The sequence below is a fragment of the Sphaeramia orbicularis genome, chromosome 9 (assembly GCF_902148855.1).
Source record: "Sphaeramia orbicularis chromosome 9, fSphaOr1.1, whole genome shotgun sequence".
Classification (NCBI taxonomy): Eukaryota; Metazoa; Chordata; class Actinopteri; order Kurtiformes; family Apogonidae; genus Sphaeramia; species Sphaeramia orbicularis.
This window is the reverse complement of record NC_043965.1, coordinates 33,899,969-33,916,635: the sequence shown is the minus strand read 5'-3', so window position 1 is coordinate 33,916,635 and position 16,667 is coordinate 33,899,969. Positions and strand designations below refer to the sequence as shown.

At 40.5% G+C, this 16,667-nt stretch overlaps 2 protein-coding genes across 15 annotated transcripts in view; one reads left to right on the top strand and one right to left on the bottom strand.

Moving 5' to 3' along the window:
• The window catches only part of rimbp2b (RIMS binding protein 2b), a 43,967-nt gene extending 36,521 nt beyond the window's left edge, over positions 1-7,446 (top strand). For 10 of the 14 annotated variants that reach the window (XM_030144482.1, XM_030144481.1, XM_030144478.1 and 7 more), the window contains 5 exons: positions 394-420; positions 945-1,016; positions 2,849-2,983; positions 3,845-3,889; positions 5,147-7,446. In XM_030144482.1, coding sequence (XP_030000342.1) covers positions 394-420; positions 945-1,016; positions 2,849-2,983; positions 3,845-3,871 — 261 coding nt within the window. In that variant the 3' untranslated portion in view covers positions 3,872-3,889; positions 5,147-7,446. Of the gene's footprint in view, positions 1-393; positions 421-944; positions 1,017-2,848; positions 2,984-3,844; positions 3,967-5,146 lie in introns of all 14 variants that reach the window. The other 4 variants (XM_030144485.1, XM_030144479.1, XM_030144476.1 and 1 more) reach the window with 2 other exon arrangements.
• Positions 7,447-8,323: 877 nt separating this feature from the next.
• Positions 8,324-15,712, bottom strand: piwil1 (piwi-like RNA-mediated gene silencing 1). Its single transcript, XM_030144226.1, is given in 15 exon segments — positions 8,324-8,442; positions 9,102-9,249; positions 9,325-9,447; positions 9,534-9,687; positions 9,765-9,817; positions 9,819-9,832; positions 10,621-10,729; positions 10,894-11,081; positions 11,180-11,294; positions 11,575-11,692; positions 11,792-11,918; positions 12,128-12,236; positions 12,339-12,502; positions 12,504-12,537; positions 15,618-15,712. Coding segments are annotated over 15 exon segments (1,668 nt in total). The 3' UTR covers positions 8,324-8,325.
• Positions 15,713-16,667: the final 955 nt, after the last annotated feature.

The window sequence follows — 16,667 nt, the reverse complement described above, 5'->3', positions numbered from 1 at the left end:
TTATATGTAAAAAAAATATTCATCCACTAAAATTTCAAGAGCTATAGTTGGAGAGGCCTTTATACCCAAAGCAAACATTTTCTTGCATTTTTTTTTTTTCTTTTGTCACCAGCAGCCAAGCACTAAATCAGTGCATTCTTTAGACCAAACATATTTACACGATATGTTCTAGACTTGTTAGAAACCCTGTTATAACACTGAGGCAAAGATGTTTTGTTTGTTCAGTTTATAGTTAAATTTGAGACCATTGTGCACAGGTGAGGTGAAATAAGAAGTCACAGTTAGCTCTGTATATGCTCAAGGTTTGAAAGTACTTTCCCCTGCTGTATTTTGGCCCTTCCCCCTTTGGTTTCACTTACTCTCACCTTTCTATTGGCACTGCCACCGACACAGTATGAGGGCAGCAGACTGAATGAGGAGGTGAGTGAGGGTCAGGAGGGTATGCTACTGTCTGCTCTGTGTGTGTTTCCTCCCCATGTTGAAGTGCAAAGGAGGAGGTGGGCTTCGGATGACGGGCCGCGGCCCTCCGTCCACGGTGGTCATGACTACCGCCTCTCATGCACTGCCTGAGCCAGCATCTCCCCTCCTCCTCGGTTTGGTCTTTGTGTCGACTTGTCTCCTACATACATAAGCTCTGTTTGGTTTGTGTGTTCTCAAGACTCCCAAAGGAGACATGTGCCCAGTGTGTTCACTCCTGTCTTCAAAGTTCCACCATCTGATGCATTTACAGTTGCAACAGTCCGTCTGCCGAGACTGAATTGACACTCGTGTTTGAGATGCATCACATTGATTTGGAGAAGGAAGCAAATTATTTTAAAGTCTTTAAACCCCTGTAGAGTTTATGTTTTTTTTTTTTTGTTTTTTTTTTTTAATTCTTCACCTGGTATTAGCATCAAACTTACAACTGGTTAAATGCGTCTCAAAGCTCGTTCTTTTTCCAACAGGCTGAACTGACTTTCAGTGCCGGTGACGTCATCACAGTTTTTGGTGAAATAGATGAAGATGGCTTTTACTATGTAAGTAATTACACACTTATTTCTTAAAGCGGTGATTACCTGCAGAGGGTTAAAAAAAAATGTAGCTGTTTTTTTCAGGCATTTTCATTTTCTGCAGTAATTTGATGACTTGGACATGAAATATTAGTTGCCTGTATGCATAAAATTAAAAGGTGAACTATTAATTATACAAATATTTTTTCAAACAAAGCTGTCACTCACATGTAAGTTATGTCTAGATATCGACATGCAATTCAATTTTTTTCATGTATATACCTGATATTCAGAATTCAATGAGTGACGCCAGGTCCCTCCATCTGTTAATTAGAACAGTCCTTGATTAGAGCCGAAGTAGCTACATGTATTTACCAGATTTAAAAAAAAAAATACTGATGCTCATAATTATAGCATTTTGAATAGTCACATGTTTACATCCTCTATAGCAGGGGTGTCAAACATGCGGCCCAGGGGCCAAAACCGGCCCGCCAAAGGGTCCAATCTGGCCCCTGGGATGAATTTGTGAAATGCAGAAATAACACCGACGATATTAACGCTCAAAGATGTTCAAATCATTTTAGGTCATTTAAGTCTAAAGTGGATCAGACTAGTAAAATACTATCATAATAACCTATAAATAATGAAAGCTACAAATTTTTCTCTTTGTTGTTGTGTAAAAAAAAAAAAAAAAGTAAAATTACACAAAAATGTGTACATTTACAGACTAGCCTTGTGCAAAAAATGTGAATAACCTGAAATGTCTTTAGAGAAACGTGGAATTGTACCAATATTCTGCCTCTTACTAAATGTTTTGTGTATTTGTAGATCCACTGTGATCTGTAAGTTGTGATGCATATGTATAAATAATAAACTAAGGTGTAATATTGTTCAAATTGCACTGATTTTTCTTAAGAATTTTTCAGGTTCATATTCGTTCATGTGTTCAAATACGGTTCGTAGATGTAATCATTTTCATTACGGAATTTGACTTTTTTCACTCAAAAACAGAGAAAAAAACTTTGGAGTTGACATTATTTATAAGTTCTTATCCTATTATTTATATTATTGTACTGCTCCGGCTCACTTTATATCATATTAGGCTGAATGTGGCCCCTGAACTAAAATGAGTTTGACACCTTGCTCTATAGACAGTTCAATTTTTAAAAAATATTTATGACCCAGCTTTGTTATCTATTATATATTATATAATACATACATTTATACATTAGATTTTCTTTTTACTTTATTTTGTCAGATTTCCTTGCTTGTATAAATGTTATGCTACTCTTATGTGCCTTTAAATTGCCCCTGGGGACAAATACATTTTTTAAATAGCCAACAGTAAGTCTATCCCTCGCCCTTACTTTCAAGCTGTGTTTGAGTTTTGTCACCGATTTTTCATCACATCTGTAAAACCCGAGTCATAAGTATCACGAATCCGCAAGTCTTTCCATGATTATGCACCTGAATCTCTTCCCTCACAGTGAGGAATTTCAAATTGTACTCCACCATAAATACTCTGTTTACAAACAGAGCCAGTAGGTCACTCAGGCATTTTCGGAAATTTGTTGCGACGTGAAGTTCCATGCACCTGCTTTTGCTTGGTCGACATGTTTGTTGTTGCTGCTATTGAAGGTGCATAATCATGGAAGACTTATGGATTCATGATACTTAAGCTATGACTCGGGTTTTACAGATTGGATGAAAAATTGGTGACAAAAGTCAATTACAACTTTAACACTGAATAAAACTTCCTTGCAGTTGTATCTAAGGGACGTTCCACTACATGTAGGTCAGTATTTCCAGCTCCTTACGGATCTAAATGTCTGAGTATATTCTGACTGTTTACTCCACAGGGCGAGCTCAATGGACACAAAGGACTTGTTCCTTCCAACTTTCTAGAAGAAGTGCCTGATGATGTAGAGGTTTTTCTCACTGACTCACCATCTCGATACCCCCAGGACACTCCAGCACGGATAAAGACCAAAAGGGTACATGCTCCTTCGCAGTACTAGCCCTCTGTCATCCATTTACTCTTTTCAGTTCCCTCTATCTCCTTTAGTTTTGTGTCTGTGCGTGTGTGTGTCTCATTGAGTACAATGGGATTATCTGACTTTGGAGCATTTCACTGTAAATAAATAGATGTCTAAAAAAGAAAAACCTTAAGACTAATACTTGACAGAGGTACTTTTATTTTTCATGTTTACTGCTGTGAAAGGGGGGAAGTTGTGCATTGTATAATACGTGGATAAACTGTATTCATAAAGCATTCTCAATGAGAGTAAACTGGAAGAGCTCCTGTGACTTTTTACTTATTCTGTCATGTCTTGGAAAAACAGCAGCAGTTAACACTTTTTTGCACATGCGTATTTAGCATTCAAACAGATGCTTTATGAATATATTCTGTGTTTGATCTCAAATAATTTCTAATAGAGTAAATAGTTTTGTTGTACTGAAAGATGAACTATGTAGTCTGTAGCTCAGCATGTTCTATAGTCCAGATGCATGAATTCTTGAAGATTTTATATAAAGATAAGTCTAGTGTAGTACAACTTTTGTATTTGCTCCTGAACAACCTTTTTTTGTAAATTGCTTTCTTGTAAAGTAGCACGCAAAGGTCACATAGCCTATGTTGCCATCAGAGAATAATTTCAGAAGTAATTATTTCCTAAATGTAAATATGTGATGTTATTTTTGTGTTTAACAAATAATGCAACTGTTTAAATATTTATAGGTGTCATCAGATATTTCTTTCCTGTGTTGTAATTTGCCATTGTCATAGTGCAAACTATTGAAATGCCATCACCATATTTTTTTTTTTATTTCTTTTTCTCACCCGCTTGGCAAAACAGAAGAAGAGTGTTCATTTCACACCTTAAAGGCTCTGTTTCCGTCACGTAAGTGAGCAACTGAGGATACCAAGATTACGCTCCCCTCGTCTAATGCAGATGACATGGGTGCCCCTTAGTTTCTGGTATGCAACATGTGTACTCTACATTCCTTTAGTACTGCTATGACTGTAGGGAGTTGTATCAATCTCTGTTTCACCAAAACGTTGTTTGCTGACAGGAGATAGAGACCCTAGCCAATGCATTAGACAAGAAGTATGGTATCTTCAGTTGTTTCTCTGAGTGTTGTACATGACAATGTCCGTCTCCTGCAATAAGTCTCCTCCTGTAACTCATGGGAAGCTAAAAGGCCATAGTTGCACATAATCCCACACACACTGGAATAACAGATATTTAACTTAGACACTTTTAATGCACCGTGACAAGTTATGTGTTATTAAAAAAACTGAAAATCTACAAAATTATGGGATTTCACAATATTAACTTGTTGTTTAATGCTGTTTAGGATTTTTACTTTCGTCAAACTTGGGAGGTTTCTTTTCAATGTCTTCCTCCCTTTTATATAAAAATTAATGTTTTATTGAAAAGAAAAAAGCTTAAGATGAGGAAACAAACTGGCTCTTGCTAACAAATTTGTGAAAAACAATGACCTAAATTACCAACTACATGAATTATACTCAAAATAAAGTACTAAAATGAGCACAAAGTTGATGTCACAAGATCTGCTGTTACAAATACTGTCCTGCAAAAGAATGTTTGAACCATCTGCCTATCCAAAGTGCAATTTTTAAGGCCTTTTAGCTCATGATTACAGAAATGGAATAGTGAAAAGTAGTTTCTCTGTAACCCAGATGTATCAGTAAATATCTATATACCATATATTTAAGGGGAAGGAAAGTGAATGTGATATAAATATGTCCCAAAATGCAAATGTATCTGTTTATGTGAGAGCAACTGCCCTGTCTGATAGTCATTGTTGGGAAATGTCGTCACCTTACATTGATGTGGAAGTTAGTCCATGTGTGAGCTGAGTGAAACATGCTTAAATTCTGTGTTGTTGTAGCTTATTCGTAGTAGCTTCATAAAACACTGTTTTCTACCTGACAGAGTGGGAGGGAGAGGGGGAGGGAGTGTGTATCTGTACCAGAGTGCACAGGACAACATCCAGGGAGGTAGACTTCAGAGCTATGGGGGCTCTGCAGAGACAGAAAGGACTTAAGAGAAGGAAGGAGGGGAGTAGTGACTGAAGTGTCCGACGGCTGACTTTTTCATTCCCTCAACTGTCCCTTACGGGTCTCCCATTAGGTTCCATTGGAAAAATCGGGTCCGCCCAGAAGAGCAGCCTCTCCCACAGTGCGTCCACACATCCCTGGCTCCGGCCCTGCCACCGTGGGGCCCGGCAGTCCCATCAGGGCCCCACTGGACATGTACTCCAAAAAGAGAAAGGGACTGCTCTCCAAAGGGAAGAAACTATTGCAAAGACTTGGCGCTGTAAAATAATTCCTTGACATATTTGGAGAGTGTCATCCACTCTTTAAAGTGATGAAAAAATATCAGTTCACCAGAAAAAATATACAGTGGACAGGTGGCATTTGTGAGCTTAGCAAATGCTTTATTCTTGTACATCTATTGTATACTAGAATATTTGTATTTTGTTAACAGTTAACTACATATTTTCAATAATACATTTCATATTATGGTCCTGATGCCCCATGGTGTCAGCTGATTTAGTATTGAGTATCTTTCCTTCAAGTCTCTGGCTGGAGTTTTGCTGTAGACAGAGACGGGGCCCAGGTCCTTCTCCTGATTGCACTTTTACATCACGCGTCAAGAGTCTAATGTCTCTGTGCACAGAGCGTAGAATGTCACACACTGACGGCTCAGTTAGGCCTGGAAGTCCACCACTAATGAAAAACACTCGTTAAACTTGTGTAGTCTCGCTGCGCATCTGGCCGTCTCCATCTCCGTCCCAATCGACGGCGGCGAGTCTCATGCAGTAAACCGGCATGAGAGGTTTGCATGCTGTACTTCAGCACATTCCCTCTGGACCCCTTGAGAGCGTGTGCAATGTGATGGGCTCGGTACGGACCTAGGAGCATGCAGTACTTTAATACTACGTGGCTGACTTGCTGTGCAGTATACTGTGACTAATCAGCTACATGCTGTTCTTCTGTCCTGTCTCTATAGGTGTGCTAGAGACATCCCCCTCTCATCCCACAGCAAACATGTCAGGCACATAAAAAACAAGCACACACTGTACTTACTACAGGGTCTCCGCAGTTAAGTCAGCCTGCGACGTCCAGCAGAATGGAAATGCCTAGTAGATCCAACCTCCATGTATTTGCCTTATAATTGCACAATGGTTAGTACTTTGTCCATTACAGCGTTCAGTTTCATGCCTATTATTCATTTCTATCAATATGTCATAAAACATCACTTTCCAGATGTTATTCCTTACTTGTAATGTGCAGGGTATTGTGTGACTGTCGTGTTTACCATAGGATTTCAGCGTATCCCTCCAAATCTCCCGTCAATAAGCCACAAAAAATATATTAATTGTAAATTAAATCAATACTTCTAGAATACAAAGGCAGGGGCGAACGGGAAAATGATGGCACTTTAAAAAGCCCTTGAAATGATTATTTTTGATGCCACACTGATCCACATCTGATTACAACTACTGTACAAAAGGGAACACTGAAGGTATTCAAAACAGATGAAATGTGACAGAGCATCAGTAGGCACCCGTTTTACTGCATTTTAATCCCAACATGCCACACTTTTTGGCTTCACTAGAAGACTTTTTTACAGTAGTTAACACAGACACAAAGCTACCTCTATGTTACCCCTCTGTCCTACTAGTCCAAAATCTATTAGATCCGAAATATGTTTATTCCAGCCAATCTGTCATTGATGCCTGTTCAGTGTGTCCCAGGTTATGTTGGTGCAGGATACAAGTACTGTATATCTATATAATTATCTACACCTTAATGTAGAGTAGTGAATGTATGGAATGTATGATGAATTGAAAGCCAATGTATTTTCAAAGCTGCCCAAAAGGATTGTGCTGATGTCCGTCTGTGCGTGAAAACCTCCTCCTCACACCATTCTGTTTTCCATTTCATCCTGTCATGAATTTACAAATCCAGCGTATTTTTTCTATACACAACTGAGTTGAACTGAAACTGCCAAAAAAGAATGTATGCAAAACATTCTGTAATATTTTCTGTACAATTCTTGGCTGCACAGCCATGTTAACTTAAACTGATGTACATCTTTTCCTATTTATGGACCATGTCCTCAGACATTGCTTCTATTCATTTCGAGTGACTGTTGCTCTTTTTGTACTTTGTCCATTTGTAAAATTGTTTTTAAATGTTTATACTTGATTTTCAAACTGCCTTTTTTCTACATTTAACTTTATAATCAAACAGTGCAAGCTTTCCCCATGGTGTCTTGAAGACCGTATTGTTTAAAAGTCTGCAATTGTGTGCTAGCTTTATGATAAGAATTATCAGCCTATATTGATGGTTACAAATTATTGTGTGGGTGTGCATGTGCAATCTTTTCTAAAAAAAAAACTAAATAAATTTGCTATTTTGTAATCTTTGTGTCTGATTGACTGAAAAGTTCAAGTCATGTTGCCTTCCACAAAAACTTTTAACTGAGCCATTTTAAACATATTTGGATATTTTAGCTTCAACACAAACTAGTTTCAGCCTTTAACTCACATCTATTAACAGAAAACTATCAAAATTCTCAACCACAAGGATCACTTGTATAATCAACAAATACCAATGTATATTTTTCCAAGTTAAACTAATACTTTATTTAGAACACAAAAGGCAAAAACCGACTATTTGAAAATACATTGTTAGAACTAGAAAAGCACTCAGAGCACAGACCTCCGCCAAGGCAGATCAGTCCCCCCCCCAGGTCACCACCATGAAAATGTTATCATTTGTTCCTTGTGCCAGTATCAACATTTCCTGAAATTATCATCCAAATCCGTCCATAACTTTGAGTTATCTTGCACACGGACAGAAAGACAGACAAACCGACGCCGGCAAAAACATAACCTCCTTGGTGGAGGAAATTAAAATAACCACTTGTTGACTTTTGCAATATTGCAGATAATATATCCAGAAATAAAAGAAAAAGGATATCTTAGTGGTATTAGAACAGTTTAAGGACTGACAGAACCAGTTACTCCAGACAGTTTATGCAGACCATCATGTTAATAACCTCTACAGTAATGTGGAATGTCCTTTGTGGTGGACAGTTTTCTCTTCTTTTTTTTGTATAAAGTTGTGAAACTCTTGTCCACAAATGTGGACAGAAAACCCATAACTGGGTCATAGGAGGTTAAACAAGTTTTTACACAGCTGACTGTCTCCAACTTCTAACACAATAAACTGATTTGTAATCTTAAAACTGTAAATGTGAACTATAAATCCTTACAGTCAGGTTCAACAACCTGTCACTTAAAGGTAGAAGAGTAAGTCACCAACCTGCACATTGGGCTCTCTGTGGATGCTCTGACTCACAAGGAAGGCCAGTTTGTGGGTGTACTGACATGGAGCAGACACTCTGATAATCCCCTACAACACAAATCAAACACTGGAATTTCTCTGTTCTATCACAAAGATGGTGAGTTTGTTTACATGACCATAAAAATCTGATAAATGGGAGTAATCAGATTATTGTAAGAACTGGATCTGAAGCATTCACATTCAGTTCAGAAATGCAATAATCACAAAACCTTGGTTCTGACATTTCAGTCCATTACTGGATGCCTTTCAGAGTATGTATGGAAGTGTAGATTCAGACTTCCTATTATTGTCTTCCACTCACATTTGACTACACCATTTTTATTTTCTACAATTTCTTTCTTTTTACACATACATATGTAAAAGCATGAAATAAATCAAATTAACAGGTACACATTAGGATTTCTCATAAGTAGACTACTGCTGTTATCTGATAAAGAATGTCACATTATGATGTTTACATGATCACTTCCATAATCTGATAACTCTGGAACTCAGATAAGGATCAGTTTTAGTGTGCATATAAACAGTCTCAGGGGTATCAACTACAGTATCTGTTGGTGAACCTTTAACTTAGTGCATGTATCCTTACATACTAGACACATCCACTCCAAAAACACTAATTGCAACAACCAAGTTATAATACATCTATATATAGGACTAAATCTCCTCTGAGGAAATCAAAAGTTGATCACTCAAAGGTTAACTACCTGCCAGTTGTAGTACAGGTGGCACATCTTGTAGGTGAGGCGCTGCATGTGATCAGGCTTCAGTCCACTTGTGTCATACACCACACTGTAATGGGTTGGACTGACGCTTCCATTTTGGACTGCTTGGCTCACAATGTAGAAGTCATACCTAATAATGTAAGGTGGAAAACAGTTACAGTTTTCAATAAGTCATAAATATACAGAAGCAGCGCCCTAAACATACCACTCTGGACGTGTGACATCAGTGTCCACAACTGTTCCAGGGGGAGGGTTGGACACTTTGCCATTTGTGCGATAGAAGAATCTGGTGTTGATGCGCTTCTTCACCACCACACTCAGCTTAGGCCTATGACAGTCACACAGAAGGGGCGCTATCAGTCTGTTTATGTTTTGATTTTGGTTTAATGCAGGACAAGTGGGACAGCAACTAACATGTAGTCCTGTTCCACAGACTAGATGGACTCCATTATCTGAGAAACTTCATAGTTCACAACACTGTGGAGTTGGCTGTCTCCCACTCCATCTCGGTACACGATGATGCGTTAAGGGAGGCAGTTGTTAAACTTCAGATATGTTTTCAGAGCCCCTGAAAGTCACAACAGAAGAGACAGTTATGCTGGGGTTGGACAATTAGACATATATTTGTATAATGCAGCAATTTACCAGTCAAAGCCCCCTTCAGTCCATCCATGATTTCCTGTCCTTTGTGCTGCAACACACTGCGAGTACCACTTTGACAAGGAAAATTAACACAACTCACATATGGTGCAATTCAAGACTAGGCCATGACAAAAAATACTATTAGTTATGACAAGACATCTATTAAGATGTAAACAATCTGCTTCCTGCCAAACTCTACATCACTGACTTTTACTGAGGCACAACAAGTTGTAGGAAAAACCTTCCAGTTCTCAGACCAAGTATAAATATAAACAGGACAGAAACTACACACACACACCCCAGCCGTGAGGACACAGTTGGTTGTATCCACTGTAGACACTCACCTGCTCATGCTCTGATTAAGACTGGCCACTAAAGCACCGATGGACCGTCTTCCAGCTGTTGTGTCATGGTAGCAGTCAATCCCAACAATCATCAACTGTTTGAGCTACAGTTTCACAAAGGTAAAAGATTTAAGAGGAAGTTACTCAAATGCAGTCAAACTGACAATGACTGTGATATAGTCCATTAGTTGTAAATTTGCTTCTTTGCTAGTACGTGGCTTTTAAGTGCACAAACCAATTTTAGATATCAAATCAGAAGAATATTATAAAGAAATCTGTTTAACTTATATGACCGTAGTGGAAGGATTGAGTGTCATTCACTCACTCCATCCCAAAACCTTAAACTCTATATGAAGAAGACAATTTTTATTCAATATTCAATTTATTATATTCAATATTAATTTTTTATTCCAGCGTAAACTTTTAACACACTTTGTAATAATCCAAATGAAACGTACCTGTAAATCAAATAATGTTCATTTTAAGTTTCACTTACACAAGTTACAGCACTGAACATGATCAAAGAGTTTTGTAAAACTTTCCCCACTGACCATTTGTGTCTGCGGTCCCACATTTTGCTGCAGGGCTCTGAGGAGAGACTCCTGATGATCATTGTACTCAATTCTGATAAAGACAGCACACAATTACACACGTCCACCCGTTCAGAGCTCACCGTGTCAAAAAATGTTTATGGACTTTGAACCGTAACAATCGATCATTGTGCAGACATTACTTTGTAAGGCTGAAATACACATATATTGGATAAGCACAACACACTGTGCACTCACATCACAGGCCTTCTCAAGCTGATGCCGAACGGACCTGAAGCTCTGTCCATGGACTGCCAAAGGGATTGGACTGCGTTGGCAGCTTGACAGGTGTGAAATAACATCCAGTTGTTCAGGGGAGGAGAATGCATCAGAGGTAACTCCTGCATCTCCTTGCTCCAATCAGCTTTCCAGGCGCTGTACTCATACTAGGGGTTCGCCGGTAAGTAATTTCTTTATTAAGGTCATATTAAAAAATGCCTTCAATTCATTCAATATTAAACATTTATTTGCAATTACATCGTACCGATCTCGATTCCTGTACAATCTTCTCTGCTGGCAGCACTCTGGCCTTCAGACTTAGAAGCTGCTTATCAAAAGCCAGTCCCCAATTATCCATCTCCGCCTGTGCATCAGTGTGCCTATGAAAGAATTTTCAGAATTTAATACAAACCCCAATGATGGCACAAAATCTGTAATTGTTAAAATGTTACATTTCACATTTAACAATTTGCTTTTGACTGTTTGAGAAAGAACAGAGAAATTAGTATTGTAGGTGCTAAAACTGATCAGTCCAATGTTGTCAGTTTTAATCACCTTCACTGTCTTTGGAATCATGCCATCATTGAAGCTACATATGAATGTCTTGGCCAAGCTCTCAGATAAACACGGTTTTACCAGTAACACATGACTATGACCTACCTTTGTATGTTGGAAATAAATCTGTTGAGGCGTCCCTCCCTCTGCTCTGGGTTCAGTCTGGTGTATTCGCCCAAGTCCTTCATGATTTTGTAATCTCCTCTCATTTTGTCCGTCAGGCCTGTCAAACACATAGACCTGTTATTTCTAAGACAACCTTAGACTAATGGTTTCCATTTACCACTGGCAACTAAATTGTCCAAATAGTGCACACAGTGACCTGTAAGGTAGCACAGTTCAGGGACGAGCAAGGCTGGGCCAGGAGGAGGCCCCCCCACAGGACTCATTTTCTTAATATGGCTGATCAGTAGCACCTGCTTCCCATTGGTGATGTCAAGACCATATTGCTGAGGACAAAAACACGTATTTGAACACTGGCTGGAAAATAAGCGTTGGGTCATTTAATTAGATATTTAATGATGCTATATATTCCCTCAAGATTCCATCATACTGTGCCACAATTTAATTTGGTCAAAATAGCATTTATTGTGTTTGTGTACTAGTGTACTTTAATCCCCCACTTATAAAATACTTGTACCAAACATGTGAAACCAACAGATCTGTAGTAGTTCTTGAAGGAAATTTCTGTATCTCCTCTCTTAAATGTGTTGGTTGGTGTGTGATCCCATGCAATGTCATCAATCCTGTAAGTCTTGTTGTTGTACCTAAAAATGTGAAAGACGAGTAAAAGCCCAAGACATCCATCACATCAACAACAGATAAAACATGGATAAGTTATTGCATAGTTTTTAACATGTGAATCTTACTTAGTAAGGACTATCAGGCCAACAAGCTCTTTGGCACAGATCTCATGAAAACGCTGACTTCCCCAATGCTGTCTGAGGCTGTACATGAAGTCGAGGACTGTCTCACTGCGCACCACCTTGTGGCTCACGTCGATCGACAGCAAGACGGATGATTCGTATTTGCAAGATGGCTGTGGCGTAGCCAGGCCAGATGGTCAACCTAAAAAGTCATTATTTTGGCAGGAGAAGATTTTTATTTTAAGTGTAAATGAAATGTCACTATCAATCTGAAAGTCAGCTATTAACATAACCTTACATATCTGTTTTAACAGCTTGTTTCTGAAACAGTGAATCATTTCAATCTTTAACATAACATGCCCGCACTTGAAAACCCCTGGCCTTCAGTCCATGGCAAAGTTTCTGCACGTACGGACGGACAAGGAAATGATGACAATACCCTGTGTCGAGGGCCAAGGGTAATAAACCAGTGTTCACTAATGAATTGACAGGAGAGTAGTTGTAATCTGATTAGGGCTGGGTTAAAAAAATCGATTTAATCGATGTTAGATTGATCTCATTTTAATTTTGCGTAATCGATTAATAGTGGATGAGATCGATCTTTCAAAGCAGGACCGGGAGTACGCGGAACCGCGCACGGCTCCATCTTGTAGAACCCCTGGGGAAGACGGGGTGTTGCTCGCGACGGCTCTGGCGTGGAAAAGACACGGAGGAAGGGTGGGGAATACTCCTCCCGGCTCAAACTTGAACCCACAGTGTGAAGGAACTGGCCGCCCGGCCAGTCACGGAAGCCGGTCGTTCTTGGAATAATAACTTGGATCCATACTACCCCCCCCTCCCCCCCGACCGACATTCATGGAGCGCATGCACCCAAGCCCCGCTCTGCTCCGACCAACAATAACGGAGCCCCCCCCCCCAATGTTTCATGGCAATGTTTCTGTGCTGTTCATTATTTAAGAGCACATCCTGCTATTTACTTCTGAAATGTATTTATTTCCTTTCTAATATCAATATTGATACCAGTATTGATGTGTTGCATGACTGCGGTACTCAATCAGGTTACAACTCAAAACTGTACTTAGGTATTAGGGCTGGGTATCATGGCCAATTTCCATGATCGATTCGATTACGATTCATAAGGTTCTGAATCGATTAATCGCGATACGATTCGATTCAATATCAGTTCGATTCAGTATTAATTGATTGATTCAGAGTAATTTAGAGATACCAAAGTACAATTTTGAGTCAGACCACAACGTCACAGAACGCCAGCCAATGACAACGAAGCGTCACAGAACGCCAGCCAATGAGAGCGCAGCGTCACAGAACACCAACCAATCAGAGCGCAGCGTCACAGAACACCAGCCAATGAGAGCGCAGAGCCACAGAACACCAGCCAATGAGAGCACAGCGTCACAGAACGCCAGCCAATGAGAGCGCAGCATCACAGAACACCAGCCAATGACAGCGCAGCGTCACATTACATCAACCAATCAGAGCATAGTGTCACAGCACGCCAGCCAATGAGCGCGCAGCGTCACAGAACATCAGCCAATGAGAGCGCAGTGTCACGGAACACCAGCCAATGAGAGCGCAGCGTCACAGAACGCCAGCCAATGAGAGCGCAGCGTCACAGAACATCAGCCAATAAGAGCGCAGCGTCACAGAACGCCAGCCAGTGAGAGCACAGCGTCACAGAACGCCAGCCAATGACAGCGCAGCATCACAGAACATCAGCCAATAAGAGTGCAGCGTCACGGAATGCCAGCCAATGAGAGCGCAGCGTCACAGAACATCAACCAATCAGAGGGCAGTGTCACAGAACGCCAGCCAATGAGAGCGCAGCATCACAGAACATCAGCCAATAAGAGCTAAGCGTCACAGAACGTCAGCCAATAAGAGCGGAGCTTCACGGAACGCCAGCCAATGAGAGCGCAGCATTACCAAACGCCAGCCAATGAGAGCACAGCGTCACAGAACGTCAGCCAATGAGAGAGGAGCATCACAGAATGTCAGTCAATGAGAGAGGAGCGTCACAGAACGTCAGCCAATGAGAGCGCAGCATCACGGAACACCAGCCAATCAGAGCAGAGCGTCATGGAACATCAGCCAATGAGAGCACAGCATTACAGAACACTACCCAAAGAGAGCGCAGCATTACCGAACGCCAGCCAATGAGAGCGCAGCGTCACAGAACGTCAGCCAATGAGAGAGGAGCATCACAGAACGTTAGCCAATAAGAGAGGAGTGTCACAGAACGTCAGCCAATGAGAACGCACTGTCACAGATTGCCGGCCAATGAGAACGCAGCGTCATGAAACGCCAGCCAATGAGAGCGCAGCGTCACAGAACATCAGCCAATGAGAACGCAGTGTCACGGAACGTCAGCCAATCAGAGCGCAGCGTCACAGAATGTCAGCCAATGAGAGCTAAGCGTTACAGAATGTCAGCCAATGAGAACATAGTGTCACAGAACGTCAGCCAATGAGAGTGCAGCGTCACAGAACGTCAGCCAATGAGAGCGCAGCATCACGGAACACCAGCCAATCAGAGCAGAGCGTCATGGAACATCAGCCAATGAGAGCACAGCATTACAGAACACTACCCAAAGAGAGCGCAGCATTACCGAACGCCAGCCAATGAGAGCGCAGCGTCACAGAACGTCAGCCAATGAGAGAGGAGCATCACAGAACGTCAGCCAATAAGAGAGGGGCGTCACAGAACGTCAGCCAATGAGAACGCACTGTCACAGATCGCTGGCCAATGAGAACGCAGCGTCATGAAACGCCAGCCAATGAGAGCGCAGCGTCACAGAACATCAGCCAATGAGAACGCAGTGTCACGGAACGTCAGCCAATCAGAGCGCAGCGTCACAGAATGTCAGCCAATGAGAGCTAAGCGTTACAGAATGTCAGCCAATGAGAACATAGTGTCACAGAACGTCAGCCACTCAGAGCGACGCGTCACATAATGTCAACCAATCAGAGCGCAGCGTCACAGAACGCCAGCTAATGAGAGCTCAGAAACACAGAACATCAGCTAATGCAAGCACAGCATCACAAAACACCAGCCAATCAGAGCACAGCATCACAGAACGCCAACCAATGAGAGCCTGATCCTTAGTTTTTCTCTTTCCTGTTGTGCTGTTACACAGTTACAGCAAACATTTTTTGTAATAAATAACTTATATATACAAATGCAATGTAAAACAACATCACTTTCATCCACATACATGCAGTACATTATTTATGATAGACTTGCCATTTTAAGTTTCACTTTCACTGTGCACACTCATTGTGGGGTACATCCGGCACTGAACGCACCCCCGTATAACCCCCCGATTCCACGATCTCTGCTTTGTCAGATTGTTGATACATTCTAATTCTTCACGATCTAATATCATCATATCACACACCCCATCTCACTGTATCCTAAAAATATGCTGAATAAATACTGAAGTCACCCATTAGCAATTTTTGCTTTTCTATCTGCCAAAGGTAACATTTTTATGTAATTTTATTCATTTCATTTGTATGGTATTTCTGTCCTCTTAATAATTCAACCCCCCAGTATTTGTCTGAAACCTATTAAAATCTTTTCAGTTTACTTCAGTTTTCTTTTTCAACCCCCTCCTCTCTCCAAATGTGTTAATTATGATTGTAAGGGTAGACTCATTATACCAAACATTTCATACAAAAAAATCCTAACCGTTGCATTAGGCTTATAATACATATACATAATAGGCCAGGACAAACATCCTGCGCCCTGAAAGTTTGTGAAGCTTCAGGAGGTAGGGAAATGGTAAATGAGCAATAAGTTTCACTTTCACTTCTGCAGAGTACCCACTGATATCACTGCCCGTCGGTAGGTTGCCACACAGCCAACCCCCAGCCTAACAGCGCAAGCACCCCAGTTGTACACCCCTGTTACACACTAAGTAATAATTCAATCCATTATCTAACACAGGTTGATGAATATCTTAAGATTTTACTACTCCATCATTCATAAAATGGGTCAAATAAATTACATCCTTAACATCTACAGCAATCTACAGCAATAAAATCCGACACATAAACAATAACATATTACATGCAACATAATTTAAGTGAGTTTCATTTAGGGATGCACCAATACCACTTTTTTCCAGACCGAGTATGAGTACGAGTACGAGTACTTACATTTGAGTACTTGCCGATACCGAGTACCGACACGAGTACTTAATAATCCCGTTCCAGTTGTTGGTTCCTTTTGTAAATGTGCTTTATTGTCGTTGTCATTAGTCTGACTGGAAAAAAAGTGCTGCTACTGACATTTAATGTGTTGGAATGAGCG